We start from the raw sequence: 14,515 nt of genomic DNA on the forward strand, positions 1-14,515 counted from the left end.
AGGAATTTCAGGAAACAAAATACACAACAAAACCCCTTCCTTTAACTTTTGAGTTCTCTTTTGGCGGAGGGATATTTTTTGAGAGTTTTGTAAACTGAAAAAAAAAATAGAAGGCAAAAGTAACCGCTCCATCTGACTTTTCAGTAAGGATGGGGTTGGATGCTGTGGAACCACAAGGAGCATCTCCGATCCCGGATGCAGCCAATGGGAGAGCGCAGAGGGGGCATGCGTCTTGCCCTTGAAGCCTCGCCCTCTGAAGCCCCTTCCAGCTCTCTGATCTGGAGGGTGTAGTTGGTGTGGCTCGTTAGGGCTGTGGGACTCTGGTTAGTGTTGTGGTATAAATGTTTTTCCTTCTCTCCCCCACCTTTGCCTTTCCTTTTGAAAAAAGATCTTAACTTTCCTCTCCCTTTTCTTTTATATTTTCAGTGAGATTTCGTTAGGGTTATTATTATTTTCGGTCTCCTGAGTTTTTCTTCGAGCTCTGGGCAAGGGGAGTTGGGTGGGGGAGGGGAGGAAGGGTAGGAACCAATATGGAAGCTGTGGCTCCTGGGCGGGGAAGAAGGCACTGGGCCCTCCCTCCCCCCTCTCCCCCCCGCAATCCTGAATGGTGGCAAAAGAGAGGGTCCCCTGGTCTCTTTTGGAAGAGTGAATTCCCCCTGTCTGGGAAAAGAGCTGGGGGCGAATGTGAAGCCAAGGGAGCTTCTTTATCCATTCTTTATGAATGGTTTGAAAAGGGAAGGCCTTGGTAAAGACAACTTATTTTATAGTGGGCATCAGGAAGTCCAAAGTCCGATAACCTAGTTATTACACTTGTGCATAGAGTGACTAAGTTTTATGGTAAAAAGTTACCCAGATATTTCAAGTTTATTTGCTCAGTCAAGGTAATGATTATATGATGTAGGAATAAGTGTTAAGGTGCTTGCCATGAACCTTAATTATGTGGTGGCTAATTTAAGCAAAAAGTATGACACCTCCCATTGAGTATATAATTTAGTATAATTAGGATTGATGATATATATATATATATATACACACATATATTTATACATGTAAATATACATATATATTTATATGTGTAAATATACATATATATTTATATGTGTAAATATACACACAAATAATGATTAAAAAAAGACATAATTACCAAAGATAAATTGAATGTAAGCTCCTTGAGGACAGTGCCTATTTACCAGGGTCTAACAGACTGCCTTGCACATAGTAGATTCTTAAATGTATGTTAAATTGAATCATCAGAGTTTTTCATTCTAATTTTAATATACAATGTTATGTTAGGAAAGAGATAGTTATAACTTTGTTACTTAAATTTTCTTAGGACTATGAGGTTAGTGTATTTTCTAAAGAAATTTATTTTCTTTCTGATCCTGCTTGAATTTCTTGGGGAAAAATGACTAAAAGATACTTTTTTGGTAGATTATGATTGCCTGTGGAAACATTTAGCAGACTGTTTGGAGGTGCAGTAATCATTTTAGCTGGCAAAATGGGGCAAATTTTGTTTATGCAAATGTTTGTTATTAGGTCTTGTGGGAGAGGTGGTTGAACTAACCTACTTTACTGTGATTTTGAAAATCTGATTCATAGCAAAAAATAAGACAAAATAAAAGTTTAAATATGCTTTTTTCTTTCCTCTTCTAAACCATTATTATAGTAGTATTAAATTGTAGGAGCACCTTTGGGAACTTACAGTTTTTCCCTGGAGAAATTGTGGCTTCCTGGCAAAACAAAGGAAACAAGAGAATACAATCTCTCTCTCTTTCTCTTTCCATAGTACATATTGCAGCCTTTTTCTCTTCTACATACAGATTATTTTGAATCAGACTTAAAGGTATGTATATAATTCTTTACAACTCTAGTCTCTTAAGAGCAGAAGAAAACTAGGGGAAAACAGGAAGCTAAAATATAGAAGCTAATATTATGGCTTGTGCTGTTTTTGATTTTCCATTTTTCTTTACTATTGACTCATTTTAATTTTGACTGCTAAAATTATATTGTTGGGGTAATAATAAATCACAGAATGTTGATTTTTTTTAAACAGATATGAATTGTAGTTGCAAGTATGAGAAAATTAGGGGTCTCTGTAAGAGTCTTCAGGATAAATATAGAGTAAAAGAAAATAAGCATGAAAGAACTCTACTAAACCTGCAGCAACTTAGGAAAAGATTTGTCATTATTTATGTATTTGAGGTAAATTGATTTCCCAAGCCTGTTTAGTAGAGCAACTGACAAGAGTGATATGATTTACTTTTGGTTCTAGATAAGCATCTAATGGAACTCTCTTTTCTCCATATCTTGTGGCTTCCTGTCACAGAAAACTATTGGTTACTGAAGGTTGTTTTTTTTTTTTTTTTAACCTTAAACATCTTTAGGAGATATTTTTGTGAGCACTTAAACTTGGGTAGAGAGATCCATGTACAAGATTTAACTAAAGTTATTGATTATCATCATAGGGATTGGATTGATTAGAATTACTGATTTGATGATCTTTTTTGTGCTGTGTAAATAGCTTTCTGGAATGTTTTATTCCAGTTAACATTGATTATATAGGAAGAGATGAGCATTTTCATAATGTCAACAAATATATGTTCAAGAGAGTTGGTTTAGCAATTTTGTGGGTGGATACACCTGTGAATTTGGTCTCTGAGGGAACCATCTGCTAGAGCTTTGACTTAAATGATATAGTGATCATTTGTACATAGAAGATGTCTTATGTTCCCTTTACAAAATTACATTGATGGGATTTGCCACAGTTTTCAAAAATGGCATCCACTTTTCAGTTAGCATATCTGGGAATTAATGATGGTATTAGAGGATGAGAGGCAGATGAATATTACAAACTTTTTCTTTGTTTTAGTGAAAACATTTTGACCATCTTAAGGACCATTAATTTACAAATTCTAGCTTTAAAAATTCACTTTCAAAGCATTTCTTTGGGGTTACTATGCAGATATAATTGATGTAATCTAATTGATTCAAGCAATGTAATTCATTCAATACTAGATATAAATGTAAAAACTAACTTTGGGAGTAGAATTTATCATAGTAACTTTTCTTTTTTGGTTGTATTGTTAGCATGTGTGTGTTCAAAGATTCCCTCTTTCCCTAGAGTTCTTTGGTATTAACAATTAAATAGTGCAAATTGTTGAGAAATGTAACCAGAATACTGAGAAATATTCTTTTTTTTCTTCATCGTACTATAGGTTTTGTATGACTTTGTCACTATATAAATTATTAAACATAGGGGTGGCATTTGTAGGCTTGTTAGTCTCTTTACAATGCTATGGGTCAGTTAAGTTGCATTAAGAAGAGAGAAGACAGGCTTAAAAAAGATAGCTTAAGAAAGGAACTCTTTGAAGTGTCAGTTCATTCAGAAGTTTTGATCCAAGGTAATTGGGAAGAAGATGGTAGTATTGACAAAAATGTCTGGAGGCAAAATTGTTTTGGGAGGAAAGATGATAGCTTTATGTTAAACATGTTAAATTTGAAATGATAGCTAAATACAAAAATGGAAATTTCTGGCTGGAAATTAGCAGTTTTAACTGGAGCTCAGGTGAGAAATTAGGACTCTAAATGTACAATTTAAAGTTCACTCCCTTAAAGTTAAATCCATGAGACTGAGTTTCAAAGACAAATGTAAGAGCATATTTAGCAGATGAGATGAAGTAGAGTGAGTAAAAGAGACTGAAGACACTTCTCTTTCTGGTAGAGAGTCACAAGAAATATTTTAGAGAGGAGGGTCAGAGTGGTATGGGTGGAAGCCAGATTGTAAAAAGCTTAAGGAGTGAGTACCACCTACCCTTTTTGAAACTTTTAATGATTAAGAAAGAAAAATATCACACGAATATTGGTAATATATAAATTATTTCTCTAAAATAATATTATAAATTAAATAATATTTTAATGTCACATTTGTGAATTTTTTTTAGTGTTCAGAAATGAGTGAACCATCTGAACTTGATAAAGAAAAAAACAATTCCACTCAAGAACATGCAGACTCAAGTTTTCCTGAGAGAGAATGTCAAATTGGACAGAAGCAACTGGTATGAAATAATTTCATTTCATGTATTTCATGTAACCCTAATTATAGATTTCTCTCGACTTTAATATATTACTAAGATTTTAAACATCTACTATGTGCCAGGCATTGTGCTAATGAATTGTCAGTCTGACATTGTTCTGGCAGCTGCAGGATGCTAGAGGTTGCCTTCTTTGCATCTTTCCCTGTCCACATGACTGCAGCAGATCCTATTATTACTTCTAATCTAAGTTTTTTTCTTCTCTACCCCTAGGAGTCCCTGCCTCAGATTACAGAAGTACTCCAGTATCTTGGAGCTTGGCAGATCTCTATTCTCACTTCCCAGGAGGTGGTGGTAGCTTTACCATTGCTGCCTTGTGGGAAGAGAGGGGTTCTGGATGTCCCAAACTGAAATTCTGAGTGTATTTCTCAAAGAAACATTGTTATGTATTACAAAGCGTTATGGGGTTTCAAAGTTTAGGTACAATATGGGCTTCATGAGCTTTTTGTGAGTTGATTTGAGAATCTAACCCTACTTTGTGACATTATTTCTATGGGAAAATGGGGTTTCAGTTCTAAAAAGTTGACTTGAAAACAATCTTTTGGAATGTTAATTTTTTAGTAAATTAGGAATTTCTTGAATAGTGACCCCAAATAGTACATAATCTAGAAACGTCCTTCACTGATTCAACTTTACTTTGGATTAGAGAAAAACTAGATATTCTGGTCCAGACTTGACTCAGGACTGTCTAGTGGTACAAGTTTGGTATTGCAATGAAAAGAGATGCAGGTAGGCCACTTTTTTCTTCCTTAAAAATTTCCTTAACACAAAGGAAGTTTACTCAGCAGGAACATGGGAAGAATGTTCATCAAGGATGCTGCATTGATTCAGTTAGGCAGTTTTCTTGCCTTGTTATTTGCTATGATGGCATGATCAGAAGCCTTAGAAAGAATTCACTGACTTCTGTGCTGACTTTTGTATTCACGAAATCAGAAACCTGAATCAGTGGTTCAGGCTTCAGTCCTCGGTACTAATTAAGTCTCTATGATAGTTTCAGTTCCTTTTAAGGAGGAATGTTATATTTAAGTACACTGAGGCATCAGAAACAAAACACTTTAGATAATATCTTTTAATGGAGATGGACTAGATGAATTCTAAGATTGCTTTCAGTTACAATTCTTTTGATTGGAACGAAAAAAATATCTTTTAATTTCTAGTCCAGTGCAATAAAATCATACTTTCTAAAATATTGGTATATTCATGTTTTTTAAATTAATGAACTCATATGTTTTTACTAATATAATTCACAAAAATAATGTTTGTGACTTAAGTGGCCATATTTCCAAGTAGACAGGATTTAGACTTCAAATAGAGATAAATTTTTTTCAAAGCCAAAGAAAAATAATCTTAATTAGTTTTAGTTTGATTTATGAGCATAACAATTAGATTATGTTTTGATGGCTTGTATGATTTTATTCCCATTTTATTATATCTAATGAATATCCCTGGTAGTTTCCCTTCTGTTGCAGAAACATCAAACTAAATTTTATTTTACTTAATTTGATATTCTTTCTTAATATTTCTCAAAATAGCATTGTTTCCATATTCAAAATGGCCATACAAACACTTGAATTTTTTCTTGTTAATATGTGATTTAAAAGCTAAAAATCCAATCTTACCTGCGCAATGATTTAAAATTTGGTCAAATGACCAAATCTTTGAATCTTGTGTGGAGTAAATCCTTCTTTTTAACTCTGTCCTTTAGTTCAGTTGTATTCTATGGATCTACCTTGTTCAAATAAATACCCTTAGAATTTTTTTTTTTAAATAAGGGTGGTGTTGGTTGGAAATAGCTAGAACAATTTTAAGATTGAGATTGGGGTAATAGATTTTGGGTTCTCTTCTGTAAACATCTGCTCACTGAGATATTTTACACCAACTTACAGTTTATATAATGTTTAATAAGTGCTTAGACACTTGATAATTATTCAACTATGTATTTGAACTGTTTTTACCAGGAGGCTGGTGAGAATTTTAAAATCTGGCTGTGAATTCTGGGAGTTGTCATAGAGAACCTTCTCTTTCTGCCTTGTGAGAAAATGATACTATTGCAGATTCAAAGGCTAGGGTGTACTTTCTGCCATACATGGAGTTTTTCCTGCTTGTAAGGAGAGTAAATAGTTTAAGTGGGAAAGTCTGCCCTTGGCTCCAACTCAGGATGGTCTGAACCCTCTCTCCCATGTTGGAGACAGAACCATATGTCTATCACTGAAATTCCAAGAATTCAATTATATTTTGAACCTTTTCCCTGTCCCACAGGGACATCAGTAAAAACACCTGGTTTATATTTATAAACCTATACTGTTCTACTACGTGTTAAAAATATCTGATATTGACATTGATGTTGAGCCCTGGATTCATATTTCATTCTTTCAACAAACATGAAGTGCCTACATGGACCAGGCCCTATTTTAGATACTGGGGACACAGAGACAAAACAAACTAGTCCTTGTCCTCCAGGAACTTACAGTGAGGGGGAAGCAACATGAACATAGAAAATTAAATGCAAACTATATGCAAAATTATTTGTGGGAAGCCACTAGCCAATGAAAGAGAGGGTCAAGAAAGATTTTTGTATTACGTGTACTTGAAGTTAGCTCTGAAGGAAGCCAGGGTATTGATTCTAAGAGGCAAAAGTGAAGAGGCTCAGGGAACAGATAGTTTATTCAAACAAACAAAACATGTAGATAGAAAATGAAAGATCAGGTACAGGCAGCACGGTGTCGTATTGAACTTCTCGTCAGGAAGACGTGGTTTCAAATCTTGTTTCAAGAACTTACTTAGTGTGGGTCACTTCACCTCTCTGTGCCTCAATTTCTCATCTGTAACATGAGGGTGTTGGACATTAGCTTTAAATCTAATATCCTATGATAAAGTAGGACAGTTTGGTTAGAAGTTGAATGAATGAATGATGAAAAAGAATGTATAAATAGATGTATAAAATAAAATAATGTAGTGATATTGTGAAGAGCTTTAAATATGGAAAAGAGTTTGTATTGATTTTGGAGGCAATAGGAACCATTGAAGTTTTTTGAGGGAGGTGACATAGTCACACCTGTGCTTTAGGAATATTAATTTGTTATCTGTGTGGAGAATGGATTGGAGAAAGGCAGAGATTGGATGCAGGAAGACCAATTACCAGGCTATTACAATAATCCAGGTGAGAGTTGTGAGGCCTTAAATTAAGGGTAAAAGAGATACATGTAAATAGTACTGTGGAGGTTAGCAGTTCTTATCTACATTTGACTTGTATTTAAAGATGTTTTTCTTCTGTCTTGGGGGTATTTAGCTATATTAAGATCTTTTAAAAATTAAAAAAAATGTACATGTACAGTTCAGAAGCCTTAGAGTTTTATGTATTTAAAGAAAATGACAATTAACTTCTTGAAAAATTCAAACACTCTTAGAATTTGGTATGTAAAACATCTATATCCCATTACTTCCATTGGCCATTATGATAAGAAATATGAAAAATCAGTTTGAGCAAAAATGAAACAATATGAAACTATAAAATTGTAGATACTAACAAGTTTTATTTGTTTTATAGCAACAAATAGAGAGACAATTAAAATCCTTAGCATTTCAAAACCCAGGACCTCAGGTTGCAGACTTCAATCCTGAAACCAGAGAGCAGAAAAAGAAGGCCCACATGTCAAAGATGAATGAGTATTTTTCTGTGAACAAGTAAGATAATACTTTACCACCTAAGACTAAGATTGTGGAATGAGTTTCCTTTACATAAGACTTGTATTATGGGTTTTTTTATTTGGATTTTTTTTTTTGGTTTGTGATTTATAAAAAAAGCTTTTTAAAATTACAGTAGTACCCCATTTATCCGGAGGTCAGGCTTACGGAATCCTCAACCATCTGGAATACAGCCAAGAAGCAGGAAGTAAGTAAAAAAAAATGGTTTTTGAGCCTTTGTAATACAGTAATACCTCTATTAAAGGATCTGTGTTACAATTACATACTCTGTTATTAGAAACTTCATGAGCAGAGATGATGACATAGAGAAGAGCTAGCATCTAGAGGAAAAATAGTTTCCTGGTGTATGTTCTGTAAGGCAAGAAAGTCTTTTATAGTGTGGAAGAAGCTGATGGTGAAGAGAAAAAAGCATTTCTGCCTCTAGGTACTCTCAGGAATAGCCTTCTTCTGGGGCAATATAGATTGCTTCTTGTCTTTTTGGCTTAGATCAAATAGAACAGTGCATATGGGGTTATATTCACATATGTTTAAATCTTCTGGCTTTGCTATTTACTGCCTGACATTGGCCATATCATTTACTTTCTCTGAGCATAGTATTCTCTTCTATAAAATGAAGGTGTTGGACACCTTCAAGATCCCTTCTAGCTCCTAAAAAAAAGTCTACAGGAAGTGGAGTTGTGAGTTCTGAGATTTCTCTTCTACCTCCCTTCCCTCCAATCGAATAGTAAGATTTTGGGGAATCTCCTTTTTTGCCCATTTCTTATACATTTGCATACAATAGCCTCATATACTTATTGAAACCAGGGACAGAGCATTTTGTTTCACGATTAAAGAAATGTTCTGGTTAAGTTGATAATGATTAGTATTGACAAATGTATTCATAATAAAATTAAGAGTCAGTCAATAAGATAAATAATGCTGTCAGGTCTTTCTCTCTTTTAAGGGGAAAGAGATGAAGAAAGCATTAGGCATTTGTAAATTGAGGGAGGGTAGAGGCCTTGCTACCTGCAGGAGAGGACTTAAAGGAAGAACTAGACAGTTTTGCTAATGTCCATTTCTATATTTGACGAACATAGAATGAGCAAATACAAATTTTACAGAGGCACTTTTGGTATGCTAACATAAGGCACATCATCTAAACAATATTAATGAAGTTTTTTCAAATAAGGGATTACTTTTATGAAACTTTATATGCTAATAGAAACTTCATTAATTATTACAAATCTAGTGCACTAAAGCTCTTCTACTCTGTACTCTGTAGGAAAATGCAATGCTTATACACAATTCTTAACGCTTTGGCTTTCTGATTTCTCAGACCATAACATATTAAAAGCAATTTTAAAAGATGAGGGCTGCAAGAGTCAGATGACCTTGACATCAGAAACCCAATAGCCGAAGAAGTTATAGGAAAAAACCTGTAATATTACACCTTTTATGATAATTTTATATTCTTGAACTATCAAGAAAGGGCTTAATTAAATTTAATATCTATGATTTTACAAAATAGATAAGTGTATGGTGCATTTTAGAAAGATTTCCATCCAAAGTTTCTAAAAATTGGAATTTGAAGGTAATAATTTAAGCTTTTTTGAACAGTTCCCTTAAATGGAACACTTACTTAATTTGTCAACAATGCCGGATAAATGAGGTATTACTGTATGTGACTCTTTGAATAGTTGGTTCTCTTTCCCATTGATAGTTCAAGTTGATTTGAATTTTCTTTGTTATCACTGTTGTATCCAGAAATATTTTTGTGCTTAACTACAAGGCTACTACCATAGGGTGAAGGGAATTTTGAAAAAGAAGCTTACCTAAAGATAACTCACTTTAAATATTGCAAACAAAGTGAACTATAGTCATAATTTTTTTTTTAATTACAGAGTGATGAAGAAATATGACAGGAATGGCCGGCTGATTTGTAACGATGTAGACTTATGTGACTGTCTGGAGAAGAACTGTCTAGGTTGCTTCTATCCATGTCCCAAGTGTAACTCAAACAAATGTGGACCAGAGTGCCGCTGTAATAGAAAATGGGTTTATGATGACATTGTAACTGAGTCTGGTGATATTATTAGCACATTGCCATTTTTTGTTCCTGACTAAGGACTTTACAAGAAGATTTGTGCTCTTTTATACAGTAACTAAGCACAGAATGGGCAGTTATTGCCAATACTTTTTTCATCTTGTCTTTTCAAAATGTTTGGTATGAAAACAATTAATTTCATTGTGATGAACAACCAAAGAAGTACCTCTCTTTAGATGTGCTAATTCAGATTTCTTTTAGTTACAATTTTCTAAACTTTAGGATGTTCCAAATGCCAGCAAGGTAATATTTTCTTAAGCATAATGGAATGGAATAATTTAGTTTCTTTCTCCTTTTTCTATAGTTTAATTTGATCCAATTCTGGATTGTCTTAAGAGTTTAAATTTTGCATATTATTTGGACTATTTTTCCATAAACAGAATTTTTTCTTTTATTCATATAGACTAAGAAGTAGTTTAATTTCTAATGCCAACAGTGCAATTGTTACTTGGCAACTGCTGATTGAAAGTGAAAACAAGAAAGAAAAACAAGAAAACTTGAGTTACTTTTAAAAGCATGCTGTTTTATGTGTTTCAAGCTATATAGTAGGTTAATAGTTTCTTGTAAGACATAGTATGTAAGTACTTGACTAAAAAACTTAAGACTTTTTTTTCTCCCATGTTGCAGATATTGTGGGAATAATTTTTGTATTTTAGATAGTACTATTTAACGTAAGTTCTGAATTATAGTAAAGTTAAGGTTATAAAAAACAGGAGTAGTGTGATTGGAGAGAAATTATTAAAGTTGTAGTACTTAAACTAAATAAATTATACTTACATTGTATGTGTGTTGTTTATAGTTTTTTTTTTTCCCTTTCACTAAGAGGTTCTGGAATTACTTTCTGTTTTACCAGTGTGAACTAGGGCAATTTTAACAGTATTACTCAGTAAAATAACACTCCAGCCCTTCCAAGTTGATTCAGGGTGAGCAGTTAATATAGTTGTTTGCATTGCTTTTCCATTTTTTTCTTCAGAATTCAATGTGATTTGTTGTAGATTGTTGTATTAAAAGCAGAACAAAAAAAAGCAAAGGTGTCAAAACTAGACCTATTATAAGTGTTTTTAGTAATGTACAGCTTTGTAACAGATGAAAAAAGTTATCATTAAGAGTAATGTTAGAGAATATATAATTTAGAATCATAGGGTTTTAGAACTAAAAAGTATTTTTCAAAATGATTTACTTTAATTGATTCCCTTCGCAGATAAACTAAAGTATAGAAAGATCAAATAACTTTTTTTTTTTTTTTTTTTAATGCACTTGGGGTTAAATGTTTGCCCAGGGTTACACAGCTAGTGAGTGTTAAGGTCCTCCTGACTTCAAGGATGATACTCTTTCCATTGTATCATTTAGCTGCTCTAGCAACTTTCTTAAGATTGTAAACCTAATTAATGGTAGGATGCAGAATACCTGACCTCCTGGCTTCCAGCCAGATTATACCATTAGTTGTGCACTTTTCAAATAAGTAAAGAAAGTAACTTTATTCCTATCTTCTATCAGTGAAAATGATCTTAGTTCTTTAGGTGAAGAATATAGTACTTTTTAGTTTTACTTTCTAGAGCAAAATTTAAGCAAATAGAATATGCACAACGGCTACATGCACATATCTTTGCCTTTTAAAAAAAGCAAATGCAGGTAAAGTATAGAAGAAGTATTTCAGGGGGAAAGAGATGAAATTCCTTTTATTTCATATTTTTTCTTCTTGACCAAATTTGATGCAATGCATTAAAGTTTCAGGTATAAAATAAATATTAAGAAAAAGATGTATATGAATTGAGAGACTTCTTTTGCAAGTCTGTGATTATTATTAAAGTAGAAAAAAATCTGATTGTGAATAAAAATGCAGATTATTTGCACTAATTTCAGATTAACAAGAACTCATTGGTATTATCTGATTACATTAACTGAGGAAATTAGGCTGTCAGTATAATTTCTGTTTAATTGATTTTTCCCCCCTTTGCTACTTGGCTAGCTTTCAAGACTGTCAGTGTCTCTCATGAATATTTATAAGAATATTTAGGAGTTTTATTAAGTGTCAAAATCAAAAGTCTAGGAACACATGATGTGGTTTAGACCTGTGTATGCTAGTGTGTTGGTACAATTATATGCTAATATGTGCCCATTTTAAAGCTCTAACTAGGGAACTTAACCACTTAAGGACTTTAACCACTGCAGCTTTATGTTGAGGGAGGAAATTTAGAAGGGGCTAAGTACATTGGACAGTATGCTTCCACAATCTAGGAAAATCTCTGAGAAATCCAGAAAGTTAATTACTTTCTTCCACTAGGGCCTAGTCCTTTAGTATAGAACCTTGTGGTGCCCTGGGACAGATTTCCTTCCCCTGACCATGCATAATCCAGAAAAACTTTGCCATTTCCTCCTTCCCCAGTCACCAAAACTACTTGTTATAATTCTGGTCTATGTGTGTTCATGCTGACTTCCTAGGAACCTCAAATCACAAGCCACATTAGCTTTAGTGATAAGCTTTTCTAAGTTTTACATTGAAGAATTCAATTTCCTGATCTGTTAAAAAAAAAAAAGGGGGAGGGTGTTCCTCAAATTCTCTGCTTTAGAAAAATAAAATGTTTGAAGAGGCAGCTATGTTGAAGTGGACAAGAGATGGATTAGTGTCATAGGAACTAGTTTAAATCTTTGTTTGATATTTATTACCTGTATGAAGTTAAATAAATTACTTTCTGGATTGTACTCATTTGTAAAATGAAAGAATTGAATTAGATGACCTCTGATGTTTTGATCCTGTGATCATATATTGATCTAGATGAACTCTAGATCATAGATCCTTTGAGCTAATATACTTCACTTTTTACTATTTTTCTATTATTACTTACAATAAATTACTTTAATGCATTAAAAAACCAAAACCTTAAGTTTAATAGAGGGTTCTCTAGTATTGTGAAAGAATGTTCGACTGGGAGTCATAAATTCTTAGTTCCAAGTCCCAGTTGTGTCCCTAATTTGTATGACTGGACAATTTACTACATATCTCTGGGTTTCAGTTTCTTCATTTATAAAACAAGTGGGGTAGATTAAATCACCTCAAGGTTTCCTTCTTGAAAGTTCTGGGGATCTTGTGCAGTTGTAAAACTTTGAATCTGGAGAAATTTATTTCATTTTTCTATTTCTCACATTTTTACAATGTAAAATGCCTTGAAATACTACTGAGTTTGTGGAAATATTAGAATATATCTTTAGAATGGTTTTTCCAGTGTTTACATAAATGTTCTATTAACTAAAACCATTTATATATAATCACTTGATAATTTTAAAAGCACAAAATGCTACTTCTTGCCTCAATACTGAAACAGAAAAAAAAAGGAAACTTGGCATATTCATATTAAAGTGGAAGATTGAGATGATTGCTTCAATAATTGAAGCTTTTTTCATGATTCTAAGGCTGGTTTTGATGAAGATAACCCTTGTGTGCATTTTAAGTTCAATAAACTCATATAATCATAGTTTTTTAGTATCTGACAATTTATAAGTATTAACTACTATTTTGCATACTAGAAATCAGATTAGGTGGAAGTATGGTTATCCTTAACTATACTTTGTCTATCTCTTTACATTTTTTGCTTAACCACAATTATTTTTAGTTCTTTAGTATTATTAAAATTGTTGAAAAATTCTTGTCACTCTTCATGATTCCATTTTTGATTTTCCTTGCCAAGATATTGGGATAGCTTCCTATTTCATTCTCCAGCTCATTTTAGAGATTAGGAAGCTGAGGCAAATAGACTTGCCCAGGATTATATAACTAGTAAGTGTCTGAGTCTTCCTGACTCCAGGCCTGGCACTCTCCATTCTATTATACCACCTAACTGCTCAGTTACAAAATTAGGCAATTGGATATAACTAACTTGTTATGAAGACAAAAAATAAATTATGGTGGCAGTGTTAATTGTGAAAATGCCAAGACTTATCTTTAGGGTATATAAGGTAAGGAGATAGCTGAGATTCAAAGTTGGCTCTCCTTAACACCTACCTCCCCATTTTGTAACTTGTGACTAGAATCCATCTTGTTGCTAGATCTTTTTAGCCTTATCCTCAGTGAGGTAGAACAAAGTCAATGACCCTATGTATCTAAATCTTGGTGGTCCTCTGGTTTTATTTTTATATGAGTGTGGAGACCAATATTAGAGGATAGCAGCTAGGTTTATATATTTACTTATATAAGCAAGCCAGTAGTGACAGAAATTGGAATCTATGAGGTGAAAATTTTATACCAGGCAGATTTTTTTTCAGAAGAGATTGAGAAAGGCATAGTTAGTGGTTTGAAAAAAGATTTGGAGATTTTAGTGCAAGTCCAATAGCAGTATGATGTGGCAGCTAAAAAAGCTAATTGGGCAGTATTGAGAGACATAACTTCCAGCTTTGCAACTCTGCCCTGCTCAGATCACAACTGGAATATTGTGTTTAGGGTTGGCTATTACAGTTTAAGGACATTGTTAAGTTAGAAGGTAACTGGAATGGTGAAGGGCTTTGAGTTCATCTCAAATCAAGATTGAGTAAAGAAACAGCAGATGCTTAGTCTGGAGAAAAAAAGACTTGAGAGATGACCATTTTTGGGACATGGATTTGACTAGATGGCCACTAAAGTCTCTTCCAAATTTAAAATTAT

General features: G+C 33.3%; 1 protein-coding gene across 3 annotated transcripts; it reads left to right on the top strand.

The window, feature by feature from the left end:
* Window positions 1–204: 204 nt before the first annotated feature.
* ARL14EPL (ADP ribosylation factor like GTPase 14 effector protein like) lies at window positions 205–10,662 on the top strand. Of its 3 annotated transcripts, XM_012544020.3 has the most exons (6): window positions 216–323; window positions 1,787–1,843; window positions 3,942–4,055; window positions 7,639–7,775; window positions 7,912–7,983; window positions 9,677–10,662. In XM_012544020.3, exons 3-6 carry the CDS (start codon window positions 3,951–3,953, stop codon window positions 9,897–9,899), a joined length of 537 nt encoding a protein of 178 aa, XP_012399474.1. In that variant the 5' UTR covers window positions 216–323; window positions 1,787–1,843; window positions 3,942–3,950; the 3' UTR covers window positions 9,900–10,662. The 3 variants fall into 3 exon arrangements, with proteins under 3 accessions (XP_031794599.1, XP_012399474.1, XP_012399475.1); XM_031938739.1 differs by lacking the exon at window positions 7,912–7,983 and having other exon boundaries at window positions 205–323; XM_012544021.3 differs by lacking the exon at window positions 1,787–1,843 and having other exon boundaries at window positions 218–323.
* The last annotated feature ends 3,853 nt before the right edge of the window (window positions 10,663–14,515 follow it).

The sequence above is a fragment of the Sarcophilus harrisii genome, chromosome 1 (assembly GCF_902635505.1).
Source record: "Sarcophilus harrisii chromosome 1, mSarHar1.11, whole genome shotgun sequence".
NCBI classification, from domain to species: domain Eukaryota; kingdom Metazoa; phylum Chordata; class Mammalia; order Dasyuromorphia; family Dasyuridae; genus Sarcophilus; species Sarcophilus harrisii.